General features: G+C 42.5%; 1 protein-coding gene across 1 annotated transcript; it reads left to right on the top strand.

Moving 5' to 3' along the window:
- The first annotated feature begins 9,503 nt into the window (after positions 1-9,503).
- Positions 9,504-12,699, top strand: LOC147428898 (ATP-dependent Clp protease ATP-binding subunit ClpA homolog, chloroplastic-like). Its single transcript, XM_086496119.1, has one exon. The coding sequence runs from the start codon at positions 9,596-9,598 to the stop codon at positions 12,371-12,373; it is 2,778 nt and encodes a 925-aa protein (XP_086352245.1). The 5' UTR covers positions 9,504-9,595; the 3' UTR covers positions 12,374-12,699.
- Positions 12,700-13,291: the final 592 nt, after the last annotated feature.

Below are 13,291 nucleotides of genomic sequence, written 5' to 3'. Positions count from 1 at the left end.
GACCCCCTCTTCTAGCTCATGGTGGAAGCTCATTGGACCCCTTCAAGCCTGGCCAATCCTCGGGGGCTTCATTGTTCAGTTACCCCTATATAATATGCGTTTGCGGAGTATTAAAAAACCCCTTCTTTTAACATGTCTAAATGATTAAAATGACCCCTTATTTTAGGAATTCTTTCCATAACTGAATATAAAAACCCCTTAGTTTAATGTATCTCTAATCAATTGCCTAAAATTTTTGCATTTTAAAACCCCTCCTTTCGAACTCACGTTATACATTAACATGATTGCATACTGCACCCCCGAAGGGCCAATCACATGCAGAGTGCATATCAAGCAAGCATGCTAGCCTTGGGACAAGTGTCCCCTTTCCCCTTTGAGAGAGAGAACTTGATAAATTCATACACAATTAATTAAATTAGCTAAATCATCATTGGACCCCTTGAGAGGCCAACTAATAGGCTTTAGGCACACCATGAGGGCAACATGAAGAGGAACTTGACAAGTGTCCTAGTTACTTCTTTTAGACAATGCTTGACTTGTGTGAGGGTGTCTCTCTCTAGCTCCTACAATGATGGCTCTCTCCCCCTTGAGTAGGGATCATGTTGACTTTTGAAAACACCTTGAACCCTTCAAGCTTGGGAAAGGTTCTCACCTTAAGCTCAACTCTATCAAGCTTGGAGAAGGTTCCCACGTCAAGCTCAGCCCTAGCACGTCAAGCACTACAAGCACCTCAAGCACCTTAGTCATCAAGCACGACAAGCACCTCAAGCACCTTAGTCAGCAAGCATGAGAAACACCTCAAGCATCTTAGTCAGCAAGCACGACAAGCACCTCAAGCTTGGGCCGGGTTTCCACCTCAAGCACAACCCTAGCTTGCTTAAGGTCAAAGGACTTTTAACACTAACCTTTGGAGATCTTTAATGAAGCTAACCCTAAGGTCTTTAAGTTCCATTAAGTAGGCTTCCTCTTTGACAGACCCTCTCTCATTTGGACCCCTTTAACCTTGGCCCCGTGTTGAGATAGATACATAAGCACATGTCTATATTCTAACCCTTGTTTCCGTTTATTCTCCCCCATTAAATGATCAGTTTAGTATGAGAAAATCATTTGGGTTGGTTAGATATTAAATTTTATGACATTACCTCTGTCTTGAAATCATAGTTGTCCTTGACTATGAGGCAAAAGAGATAAAGCCTTAGTCATTAGTCTATGTTTCTTAGTGGATAGAGGATTCCTTTTTACCCTACGACATCATTCCAAGATGGATGACTAATTCATTTGGTGCTTGGAAGACGTAGTTGCCATAAGCATGTGTTCTCTTTAGTCCATTTCATTCTCCCAAAGTACAGTGACAAATTCTACTTGGTGTTTGAGAGACATCGTCATCACAAACATGATTTTAAGCGTGCATACTATTTAAATTTGTGCACAATAAAAAGACAATTAGTCTTATAAGACAAAAACTTTGGTCATTTAAAAGAAACATGCACATTTGCATACTCTACAGGGGCATGTACTTTTCCCATTGTGAGTGTTGATCTACTTCTATAACATAAGTCTTTAGTAGATTGAGAATCGTAAGATTGGCTATCTCACTTTGGCCATCCGTTTGTGGGTGATAGGTTGAAGAGAAATTCAAATCTTGTACTTAATTTTCAAAGAGATCTTTCCATAAATTATTGATCATTCTAGGATCTCTATTTGACACAATGGATGTTGGCAATCCATGGAGTTTAAAAATCTGAGATATGAAGGGGTTGCCATTTGGTGTGCCTTAATAGTCTTTTTGACGGGAATAAAGTGTGCTTGTTTGCCAAACCTGTCGACTATTGTCCATATTCCCGTATTTCCATGGATGGGTAATCCAAAGATAAAATCCATGGATATACTCTCCCATGGTGAATTAGGGATTGGCAATGGCTGGAGTAATCTAGGTTGCTTCCCTCTATCATACTTGATCTTTTGGCATACCACACGTTTTGAAACATACCCTTGTATGTCTACTTTCATGGTAGGCCAATAGAAGTACTTATCTACTTTTCAAAGAGTAGATTGAATGCCTCTATGCCCCACATTGGGAGGAGCATTGGATTCATACATGGCTTTCTCATGAAGGGAATGGGTAACACATAGCCTATTTCCATGGACAAGATAACCATCCTACAAGGTGAATGGTTCTTCTTTCTTCCCGAGTGCAAGGGCTGACATTATGTCTCTAAAGTCGGGGTCAATAGCATTCTCATCTATCTAAGAAAATAGATCATTGTGAGTTACTATAGACACCGCATTAACTCTTGGTCGTCGTGAAAGTGCATCGGCCACTTGATTGTGCTTACCAGCAATGTGAGCAATATGAAAATAAAATTGCAAAAGAAAATTTTCCCACCTCATTTGTCTGTCGGAAAGCTTGGTTTGCGTCACAAAGTACTTGAGACTTTGATGGTCTGTTCGCAAAATAAATGGAGTCCCCAATAGATAATGCTTCCATGTGTCTAGGGCATGTAGAAAAACTAAAAGCTCTTTTTTTAATATGCCCAAGACCCGTTCATCGGCATTGAGCCTTTGGATCTCATATGCTATGGCATGCCCTTCTTGAAGAAAAAATGCTCCAAGGCAATCACCACAAGTATCACATTGGACCTCAAATGGCTTTGAGAGATCCGAAAGCATAAGGACTGGTTGGGAGGTAAGATTCTCTTTGAGCTTGTCAAAATCATTTTGCTCTTTAGCAGTCCAAGAGTACTTAATGTTCTTCTTTGTTAAGTCATGCAATGGTCTTACTATTTGAGAGAATTTGGCTATGAAGCGTCTATAGTATGCACACATACCAATAAAGCTTCTCAGCTCATGTAGATTCCTTGGATTAGGCCATGATTTATTACCTCCAACTTTGATGGATCCATACAGATACCATCTTGAGAGATAATATGACCTAAGTATTGAATCTCTTGAAGGAAAAATTCGCTCTTCTTTTGATTGATAAAAAGCTTGTTCTCCCTCAAAGCTTGAAAAATCACCTAGAGATGTTGCTTATGCTCCTCCGAGAACTTGGAGTAGATGATGATTTCATCAAAGAACACTCCAGTGAATTTGCGATAGGGTCTAAATATTTTCTCCATTAACAATTGAATGTGGCCGGTGCATTAGTCAAGCCAAAAGTCATGACTAAATATTCATAAAGACCATTGTACGAAACATGATCTTTAGGATATGTTCATTCACTATCCTTATTTGATGATAGCCACTTTTAAGGTCAATCCTACTGAAGTAGGTCAAACCTTGCTTATCAAGCAGATCTTCTACCCGTGGTACAGGAAATCTGTTTTTGATAGTGATATGGTTTAGCACTTGATAGTCCACACACATGCGGTATGTACCATCTTTTTTTTTGCACTAAAAGGACTGGAGAACAAAAAGAGAGGAGCTAGGACTCACCATCCTTTTGTCTCTACCAATTTTTGTACTTGCCTCATGGTCTCCTCTTGTTGAGCTTGGGAAACTCGATAAGGAGGCTTGTTAGGCGGTGAACTTCCTGGTAGGAGCTCAATTTGATGGTCACCATCCCCTTATTTTGGAGGTAAGTCCATAGGGATATCATCATTGAGCACATCTTGGAATCCATTTAGAAAATTAGACAAGTCTAACTCTTCTTGGTTCTTGCCATTTACATTTGATGAAACATCAGGACCTTTTAGGGACTCTTTGAAAAAAATCATGTACGCAAAAACTAAGCTTTTCATTGATTTATCAAAAGCAGGAGAATTTACAATTAGTATAGTACGACCGGACTCACTAGCATCTATATACATGCTCTTTTCCCTGCATGTGAAGTAGATTCTCCTTTCAGGGAACTTCATGTTGGCAGCCATGCGGTTGAACCATGGTGACCCTAGGATAACATCCTCATGTTGGACAAGAGATGTGAAAAAGTCTTCTTTATCGACGTAGATTTGGACATGAAGCCTCAACTTCCCAATCAAGGGAGTAACGGAGGCTTGATGTCCCTATAAAGCTCCATCGGAAGTTACAGTATCTCCCATCTCGAAAGCTTGAATGCCCAACTTAGTGGCCAACTCCATTGATATGAAGTTGTGAGTAGAGACAGTGTCAAAAAACATGAAGGCATCATGCTCCCTTACCTTTCCCCAAGCATAGGAGAGAGGTGATTCTTTGCAATGAGCATTCTCTTTTGGAGATTCGATCGTTGAAGCTCTAGAAGTCTCATTGTGGGCATTTCTTTTAAAAACGCTTCTAGATCTTCAAGAGAGAGTTTATTTTTCCCTTTGTAAACTCCCTTCTCCTTGGACCGATTGTTGTTGTTGTTGGAATTTCCTTGAGAAGAATTTTGGGCATTTCACTTTTGTCTTTGCTTTCCATGGGCTTAGTATTCCTTTTAGCCCCTTGTTGGAAATTGATGTGTGAATCAACCATAATATGGTGGATTAATCTAGTAATAATAGCATAGTAATGAAGATAGCAAGCTTAAGCATTGAAGCATGGCTCTTGGTTGGGTTTGAATTCCATAGCCAAGAGTATTGGTGTAGGATCTTAACTTCTCCACAAGATTGGAGAAGGAGATGGAGCTCTTGCACTCTGCACTTCAATGAGAGAGAGAGTGTGTGTGTGAGAGAGAGTATACCCCCCAAGCTAGCCCTCTCCTCACTTTGGTCGACCTCCTCTTCTAGCTCATGGTGAAAGCTCATTGGACCCCTTCAAGCCTGGCCAATCACATGCATAGTGCATATCAAGCAAGCATGCTAGCCTTGGGACAAGTGTCCCTCTTTCCCCTTTGAGAGAGAGGACTTGATAAATGCATACACAATTAATTAAATTAGCTAAATTATCATTGGACCCCTTGAGAGGCCAACCAATAGGCTTTAGGCACACCATGAGGGCAACATGAAGAGGAACTTGACAAGTGTCCTAGTTACTTCTTTTAGACAATGCTTGACTTGTGTGAGGTTGTGTGTGTTCTCTCTCGAGCTCCTATAATGAGGGCTCGCCCCCCCTTGAGTAGGGATCATGTTGACTTTTGGGAACACCTTGAACCCTTCAAGCTTGGGAAATGTTCTCACCTCAAGCTCAACTCTATCAAGCCTGGAGAAGGTTCCCACATCAAGCTCAGCCCTAGCACCTCAAGCACGACAAGCACCTTAGTCAGCAAGCACGACAAGCACCTCAAGCTTGGGCCGGGTTCCCACCTAAAGCACAACCCTAGCTTGCCTAAGGTCAAAGGGCTTTTAACACTAACCTTTGGAGGTCTTTAATGAAGCTAACCCTAAGGTCTTTAAGCTCCATTAGGTAGCCTTGCTCTTTGACAGACCCTCTCTCATTTGGACCCCTTTAACCTTGACCCCGTGTTGAGATAGATCCATAAACACATGTCTATATTCTAACCCTTGTTCTCGTTTATTCTCCCACATAAAATGATCAATTTAATATGAGAAAATCATTTAGGTTGGTTAGATATTAGATTTTATGACATCAACCATACCCGCATGAGACCAAAACAATCTCCAACTAAGAGTAAACCTACTGCCAATACCACTCTAACACCCGAGGGCAAACCTTGTGCGGAATTCTTGCACAACAAATAGAATCCGACTTTAAAAATGGTCTGAAGAGAACTCCTACAGAGACAAGAATCTGTCAACTATAGCCAACTAGGCTATAGATCTCTCTAGCTCGTACAACATATCCCTCAATTGGCATACATAAAGGGGTCATATCCCAGCACAAAAGACTACCCAACGTGCTTTGTGGAGGCCAGGCGGCTTCACATACAGTAGCCTGATGAGGGCAGCTACGCGACATCACACCGGATATCGAACTACTCAGTAACTTGCCATCACAAACCAGGTAATATGTCAGATAGATGATTTTTTGGAATACCATTTGCCAAGACCATGCTAAGAAGCTTGAAGAAAATTATGCTCCATGAGCAAAACAGGAAAACTTAGATTCAAGAAAGGATGTTAGAACGAGCGGTACTTATTCATTCGAGCACCTCAAGAGAGCCCTTAGCTTAAGCGAGGAAAGTGTGTCGGAACACAAACCTTTCAAAAACTATAGTGAATTTGATGAGCTTCTATGAAAAATTTGAAATGAATCTCAATCTGGAACTGTAGCGGAAGCATGTAGTGCATGCTTGTGCATGCAAGCAAAATCTACGTCAAAGAGCTCTCAACACTGAGATGATGAAGCACACAAAAGATGGAAGCGATATCATATCTCAAATTTAAGCCAATTTGGTGAAAGGCAAGCTTAGTCCAAGTGGTGACTTCTATAACATGTGATGAATTATAGAAATTAACCGCTAACGTACCGTGTTGACAAGACTTCACGACTCGTTTTTTGACTTTTTTTCTTTGCTGAAAAGTCTTCATTGTGCTAGTGGGAGGACAAGTGGGGATAAGCCTTTATAGTAGGATGGCCAAAAGAAAAGGCCACAAGTAACTAACCACAAGGGCCGCCCACATGTAAAGAAGAAGCTTCACAACCAAGCTTTCATGGTGCACAGATTGCGAGCAAGGAAGATGAAGACACTCACCCCATTGTGAGTCGTGAGGACTCACAACATGAAGCGACATCTCCATATCTTGTGCTTGTACAAAGATTTGACACCAACAACACTCCGTTCTATGCAGGCTTGCCTTCCCCCTTGGTGTGTGCTAGGGTGCTTTCCCGCCCGTTGCTTCCTTGAATGGCTTCACGAACTTGAGCTCCTTCCTCCCCAGAAGAGTGTGCATGCAAGCCCATGAAAAAATCATCCATGACCCCACCTTTCCCTTAGAGTCTCTCACGTGCTCTGATACTATTGAAAGAACAAGGGAGGGATTGACATATTGATCTCCACCCAACTGCATCATCTTAGAGGTCCGTAGCGCCTCTTTAGGATCCCCCTGAACATGCACACTTAGCTAGCCTTGCCTAGGGACCGTGCATGCTCTGGTCTTACCCTTGTTCTGACAACTCTAGAAATAACTTGTATTCGCATGCTTAGTAACACATTCTCTATTGTGTGCCTTGAGATTCTTCGTCGTCTCGGAGTTGTGTGTGCATTCCTGTAACCCTAACTCCAATAGAATAAATCTGGAAGACATTGAGCTCTTTCCTTGAATTTTAGCGTGGAATGTTGGTTAGAACAATACTCCCATGTCCATATTTGTTTACTTTTGTTGCTGTACGATGGAGTTTGGAACATCATTAACCTTTTTACCTTTTTAGTTATATGAAGTTCCCATTAGATACCCACCTTTGGTTGGGTAGTTTACTTTTCATTCTTTAAGTGAGGGGCATTTGATTTCCACACTATCTTTGTCCTTCTAGTTCCTTCTTTTTCTGTGGGGTTAAGATATCGCTACTTCTTTGAATTACGTTCCATTAGGTCTCCCCAATGTGGGAAAAATAAAAATTATTTCAAAACATATTAAGTGCTTAAGTGCGGGGTGAGCTTAAGAAATGAAAGGACACATGAAGGTGAAAAGTCAAAAGATAAATGAGGTGAAAAGTCAAAAGATCTTGTATGTCCATATATAAAGAGGTGTTTCTTTTATCCTTCATTCTTTAGTGTTTTTTTTCCTTCTCTTTAGCGTTTTTCTTGCACTTTTTCTTCTCTCTCTCTCTCTCTCTCTCTCTCAATGTTGTATCCGTCCTTCCAAGCTAATATTATTGCAAATCTACGTGCTTAGTTATTGCCCATGGCTATGTGCTACACATTAGCGCTTCGTTTTTTTATTGAGAGAATCTTTGAATTAAAAATACCTTTTAATTTTTTTGAAGCCATTAAGAATACCTTTTAACTTTTTTTGAAGCCATTATTGTATCCTTGTGCGCAAAAGAGATCCTTGGGTATTTGCTATTCTACTATGGGCGTTTGAGGGTGGTGGTAGGCTATTGAAGCAACCCGACTAGTGTTGCTATTGGTTGTATGCTTGCATCACTTCCCTCTAGATGAGCATAACTTTGGTCTATTTTTAGCTTTTAGCTACCTCTTTGTCATGGTGGTCTTGGACTGCCAATTGTAACTTGTGACTTGTGGATTTCTTTGATCTTTGTGCACTCAACGACTTTTAATTAGTCAAACATCCTTTTGAAAGATCTATAAATTATACTCAGTCTTTATAATTTTGTTATAAAATTAGAAGCAATACCTAAGCAATTTTTAATCTCTCTTATGATTTTTGTGTTAGATGATTGTGTGGGACGTGAAACATCACGATAGCAACAAGCTAGTATACTGTATACTGGCATCACTAATTAGCATGTCCATGCACGTCACCATTCAAAATCAATCTTAATGAGTAGGATTTGAACACACCACATATATAGTATGAAACTCAACCTTAACCACTAGGCTATGTGCTTACGCTGGTCCTTGAGCCCCTTTGAGCCATAAAAAAAAGAATACAACCCCCCCAAAAAAAACTAATTAATTAATGGCTTTTGAAAAAGTCGTTTTGGCTGCCTAGTGGCTCTTCTTTGATTTTATTATCCAAAATCTTCAAAGATGCTTTCAAAGACCCTCATTTCTATATCTCCTTAGCTTACAACATGTTTCTGTGTCCATAGCTCCGCTTTGAATTTCTTTACTTACTTAAACCTTGCTTTAGGATCTTGCTAGATTCTCGCAAATGGGAATTTCTCAAAATTGTGATTAGAAATTAGTTAAAAGCAAGCCATCATATTTTTTATGAAAGTAAGACCTCTCTCTCTCTCTCTCCCTCACAAGTGTGGCTAAAAGCAAGCCAACATTCTTTGATGAAAGGAAGACTTCTCTCTCTCTCTCTCTCTCTCTCTTAAGTGTGGCTAAAAGCAAGCCAACATTCTTTGATGAAAGGAAGACTTCTCTCTCTCTCTCTCTCTCTAAGGTCTCTTGGGATAGTTTCCTATGACATTAAAGTTCTCTTCTTCTTCTTCTTCTCTCTCTCTCTCTCTCTCTCTAAACCGAGGCCAACACTCTTTGATGAAACTCTCTCTCTCTCTCTCTCTCTCTCTCTCTCTCTGAGGGTGTGCACATGCACTCAAAAGGATCGTCCGATGGGTGGAGATTCTGTGGTGGTCCACCCTTTTTTTGGACTTTTGCCCACCCTTTACCATCGGAGCTTCGTCGTTTTTAACGGAACTGCACTCTGCTCCCCTAGCCGTTTGCTGCGATGGCGAGACGATCAACTACTAAGTTTAGTGAATGCTTCTTCACGTTCTTGTCATGTAGTGCCTGCGAACGTCTGTGGCCTACCTCAAGCTACCGGTCGGCAACTTGCTGTATGCATGTGCATTGAATACCGACAGCTGAACTACACCACAGTTGCACCACCGTTTGTGCATGTGCGCAGAGCTGGGTGGTCCACTGGAGTCAGATTTGTGGACTTGCACACCGGCTGGAGAGTCGCATGTGCGCAGTCTCTCTCTCTCTCTCTCTCTCTCTCTCTCTCTCACAGAATTGTGTTTACTTTTGGAAATTGGGTACGTTCGGTTCTGGTATGGCGGTGTGAAACGGACTCTTAAGGAGTCCTGGCTCCTCCCTCATTCGTGTTTGTCCAGCTATCTCCTCTTCTTTCATCAGCGTCCTCTTCCGCTCTGTGCTGCAGCAGCCATGGCGGGGGCTCTTTCTGCAGCAGCTTTGCTGCCCGTAAATGTGGCTGCACGCGACCAGACTCAGAGCAGCCTCAACAAACCACCTTATCTACCCAGCATCTCCAAGGTCTGCGCTCGCCAATCTCTTCTTGTCCAGGTAAGCCCTTTCTCTGGTCTTCGCCGCTCCCTGTTATTTACCAGAAACCCTAGCCGTGGCAGCTTCCATTCCGTTATCTCAAAGGCCCTTGCGGCTCCCTCTGGTAAGGGCACCCGTGCAGTTGTTGTCGCCATGTTTGAACGGTTCACTGAAAAAGCCATCAAGGTGATCATGCTTGCACAAGAAGAAGCACGACGCCTGGGGCACAACTTTGTTGGGACTGAACAAATCCTGCTCGGCTTGATTGGTGAGGGAACCGGGATTGCGGCCAAAGTGCTGAAATCCATGGGTGTTAACCTCAAAGAAGCACGCATAGAGGTGGAGAAGATCATTGGCCGGGGCAGTGGGTTTGTTGCTGTTGAAATTCCCTTTACCCCAAGGGCTAAGCGTGTACTTGAGCTCTCTCTGGAGGAAGCTCGTCAACTAGGTCACAATTACATTGGATCTGAGCATCTGTTGCTAGGTTTGCTAAGAGAAGGTGAAGGGGTGGCTGCACGTGTACTTGAAAACCTTGGTGCAGATCCTAGCAATATTAGAACTCAGGTTATTCGAATGGTTGGAGAGAGCACAGAAGCTGTTGGAGCTGGTGTTGGAGGTGGGAGCAGCAATGCAAAGATGCCCACTTTAGAGGAGTTTGGCACTAATTTAACCAAGCTTGCAGAGGATGGGAAGCTTGACCCAGTTGTGGGAAGGCAGCCACAAATAGAGCGTGTAACTCAGATTCTTGGTCGTCGCACCAAGAATAATCCTTGCCTTATTGGGGAGCCTGGTGTTGGTAAGACAGCAATCGCAGAGGGGCTTGCACAACGCATTTCTGCTGGTGATGTCCCTGAGACTATCGAAGGTAAAAAAGTTATTACACTTGATATGGGGCTACTAGTTGCTGGTACCAAGTACAGAGGAGAGTTTGAGGAAAGACTGAAGAAGCTAATGGAGGAGATTAAGCAGGCGGACGATATAATTCTATTTATTGATGAAGTGCACACTTTGATTGGAGCGGGTGCAGCTGAGGGAGCAATTGATGCAGCTAACATTTTGAAGCCTGCTTTGGCCAGAGGTGAACTTCAGTGCATTGGAGCCACCACTCTTGATGAGTACAGGAAGCACATTGAGAAGGATCCTGCCTTAGAGAGGCGTTTCCAACCTGTGCAAGTTCCAGAGCCAACTGTAGATGAGACAATACAGATTTTACAAGGTCTAAGGGAACGGTACGAGATACATCATAAACTGCGCTACACAGATGAGGCCCTAGTTGCTGCTGCTCAGCTCTCATACCAATATATCAGTGACCGGTTTCTTCCAGATAAAGCTATTGACCTGATTGATGAAGCTGGATCTCGTGTTCGTCTTCGTCATGCCCAACTCCCTGAAGAAGCGAAGGAGCTTGATAAGGAGTTGAGGCAGATCACAAAGGAGAAGAACGAGGCAGTGAGAGGTCAAGATTTTGAGAAGGCAGGAGAACTTCGTGACCGGGAAATGGAATTGAAGGCACAGATATCCGCAATTACAGAAAAAGGGAAAGAGAAGTTGAAAGCTGAGAGTGAAGCTGGTGATGTAGGGCCTCTAGTTACTGAAGCAGACATCCAACAGATAGTGTCAGCCTGGACTGGAATCCCAGTTGAGAAAGTTTCGATAGACGAGTCAAGCCGGCTGCTGAAGATGGAAGAAACATTGCATAAGAGAGTAATTGGCCAAGATGAAGCTGTGAAAGCCATTAGCCGTGCCATCCGACGAGCCAGAGTGGGCCTAAAGAACCCTAACAGACCCATAGCCAGTTTCATATTCTCTGGCCCTACTGGTGTTGGAAAGTCCGAGCTAGCGAAGGCACTGGCAGCATATTATTTTGGTTCAGAAGAGGCAATGGTAAGGCTTGATATGAGTGAATTTATGGAGAGGCATACTGTGTCTAAGCTCATAGGATCGCCACCCGGATATGTTGGCTACAGTGAAGGTGGGCAACTGACAGAAGCTGTTCGGCGCCGTCCTTACACTGTTGTGCTGTTTGATGAGATCGAGAAAGCTCATCCAGATGTCTTCAACATGATGCTTCAGATACTGGAGGATGGTAGGCTTACAGATAGCAAGGGCAGGACTGTGGATTTCAAGAATACGTTATTGATTATGACCTCAAATGTTGGAAGTAGTGTGATTGAAAAGGGTGGAGGAGGAATTGGTTTCCAGCTTGACTATGGTGAGAAGGATAGTAGCTACAACAGGATAAAGACTCTTGTGAATGAGGAGCTAAAACAGTACTTCAGACCAGAGTTTTTGAATCGTCTTGATGAGATCATTGTGTTTAGGCAGCTTACAAAGACAGAAGTGAAGGAGATAGCTGACATTATGCTCAAAGAGGTCTTTGACCGCGTGAAAAAGAAATCTATTGATCTCCAGGTGACTGAAAGATTTAGAGACAGAATAGTGGATGAAGGCTACAGTCCTAGCTATGGTGCAAGGCCTTTACGTAGGGCTATTATGCGTCTTCTGGAGGACAGCATGGCTGAGAGAATGCTTGGAGGAGAGATCAAAGAAGGTGATTCAGCTATCATTGATGTTGATACTGAAGGAAATGTGACAATCTTGAATGGCACAACTGGAACTGCTTCAACTTCAGCAGTTGAGGCTCCTGCTGGCATTGCCTGAAGTGCCTAGCACAATGAGTGTCTTGCCTAATAAGAGATATGCTTGGTGCTTTGGACTCAACGATGATCGGGAGGGGGAGGGGGGCAGGGCAGGGGTTGTTACTTCCCCTCGGCCCCCTTGTAGCTTTATCGGCATGATGTAAATTCAATTGATTAACCCCCCCCTTATTGTTGATGATGGCATAAAGCTATTGTAGATTCAGTTTCTAGCCATCAAATGGACTGCTCTCCCTTCCACGTCATATAATGTGTTGATAGCTGTGATGAATGGATATAATATTTGTAGCAAATCTCTGCTTATGTAATGGGTTCTACCCTTGTTGAGCATGTGTGCTAGTTTATGGGGCACGTGTATGTGCTATTAATAATAATTCTCTTTTATAGCACAGTTATGGGGCAGGGCTTGTTATTTGTGGTAGTATATGGAGTGCGTGTATGTGCTATTAATGATAATTCTCTTTTATAGCACAGTTATGGGGCAGGGCTTGTTATTTGTAGTCGAGTTACTAATTGAATGGCTTGGCTCGAAAACCAAACAAGCATAGTCAAATGGCTTGCCATGCAAACTGCAGTCATGGTGCCTTCAAACATTTGTCTCATGCTTGAAGTGGCACTCTTGTTCTGCTGAAGAAGGCTTGCAGAGACGAACGTGGGCTTGTCCACGTTTACAAGTGGCTCGACGAAAGAATATAAAATCAGATAAGTATAGAGATATACTGCAGAGCTGGTTGTAAACATTGTGCAGGCTAAAATATTCTAGAAAAGCACTTTGGTTCTTGAGCAAAGGTCTTAACTTTCTTGCTTTTTTATTTGAATTGTGTGATGTTAAGTTCTGCCTGATTCAGTTTCTGATTGCTTATTACTATAACAAGTCTGTTAAGCAAGCCTGGGGTAGTTCTTTTGCTCAACCATGAATGAG

The sequence above is a fragment of the Adiantum capillus-veneris genome, chromosome 22 (genome assembly GCF_014529385.1).
Source record: "Adiantum capillus-veneris isolate H3 chromosome 22, ASM1452938v2, whole genome shotgun sequence".
Taxonomy (NCBI): domain Eukaryota; kingdom Viridiplantae; phylum Streptophyta; class Polypodiopsida; order Polypodiales; family Pteridaceae; genus Adiantum; species Adiantum capillus-veneris.
This window is presented reverse-complemented; position numbering and strand designations above follow the sequence as displayed.

What these genes read in the sequence shown, in the direction of transcription:
- LOC147428898 (XM_086496119.1), top strand. Translation starts at nt 9,596, where the DNA reads ATGGCGGGGGCTCTTTCTGCAGCAGCTTTGCTGCCCGTAAATGTGGCT.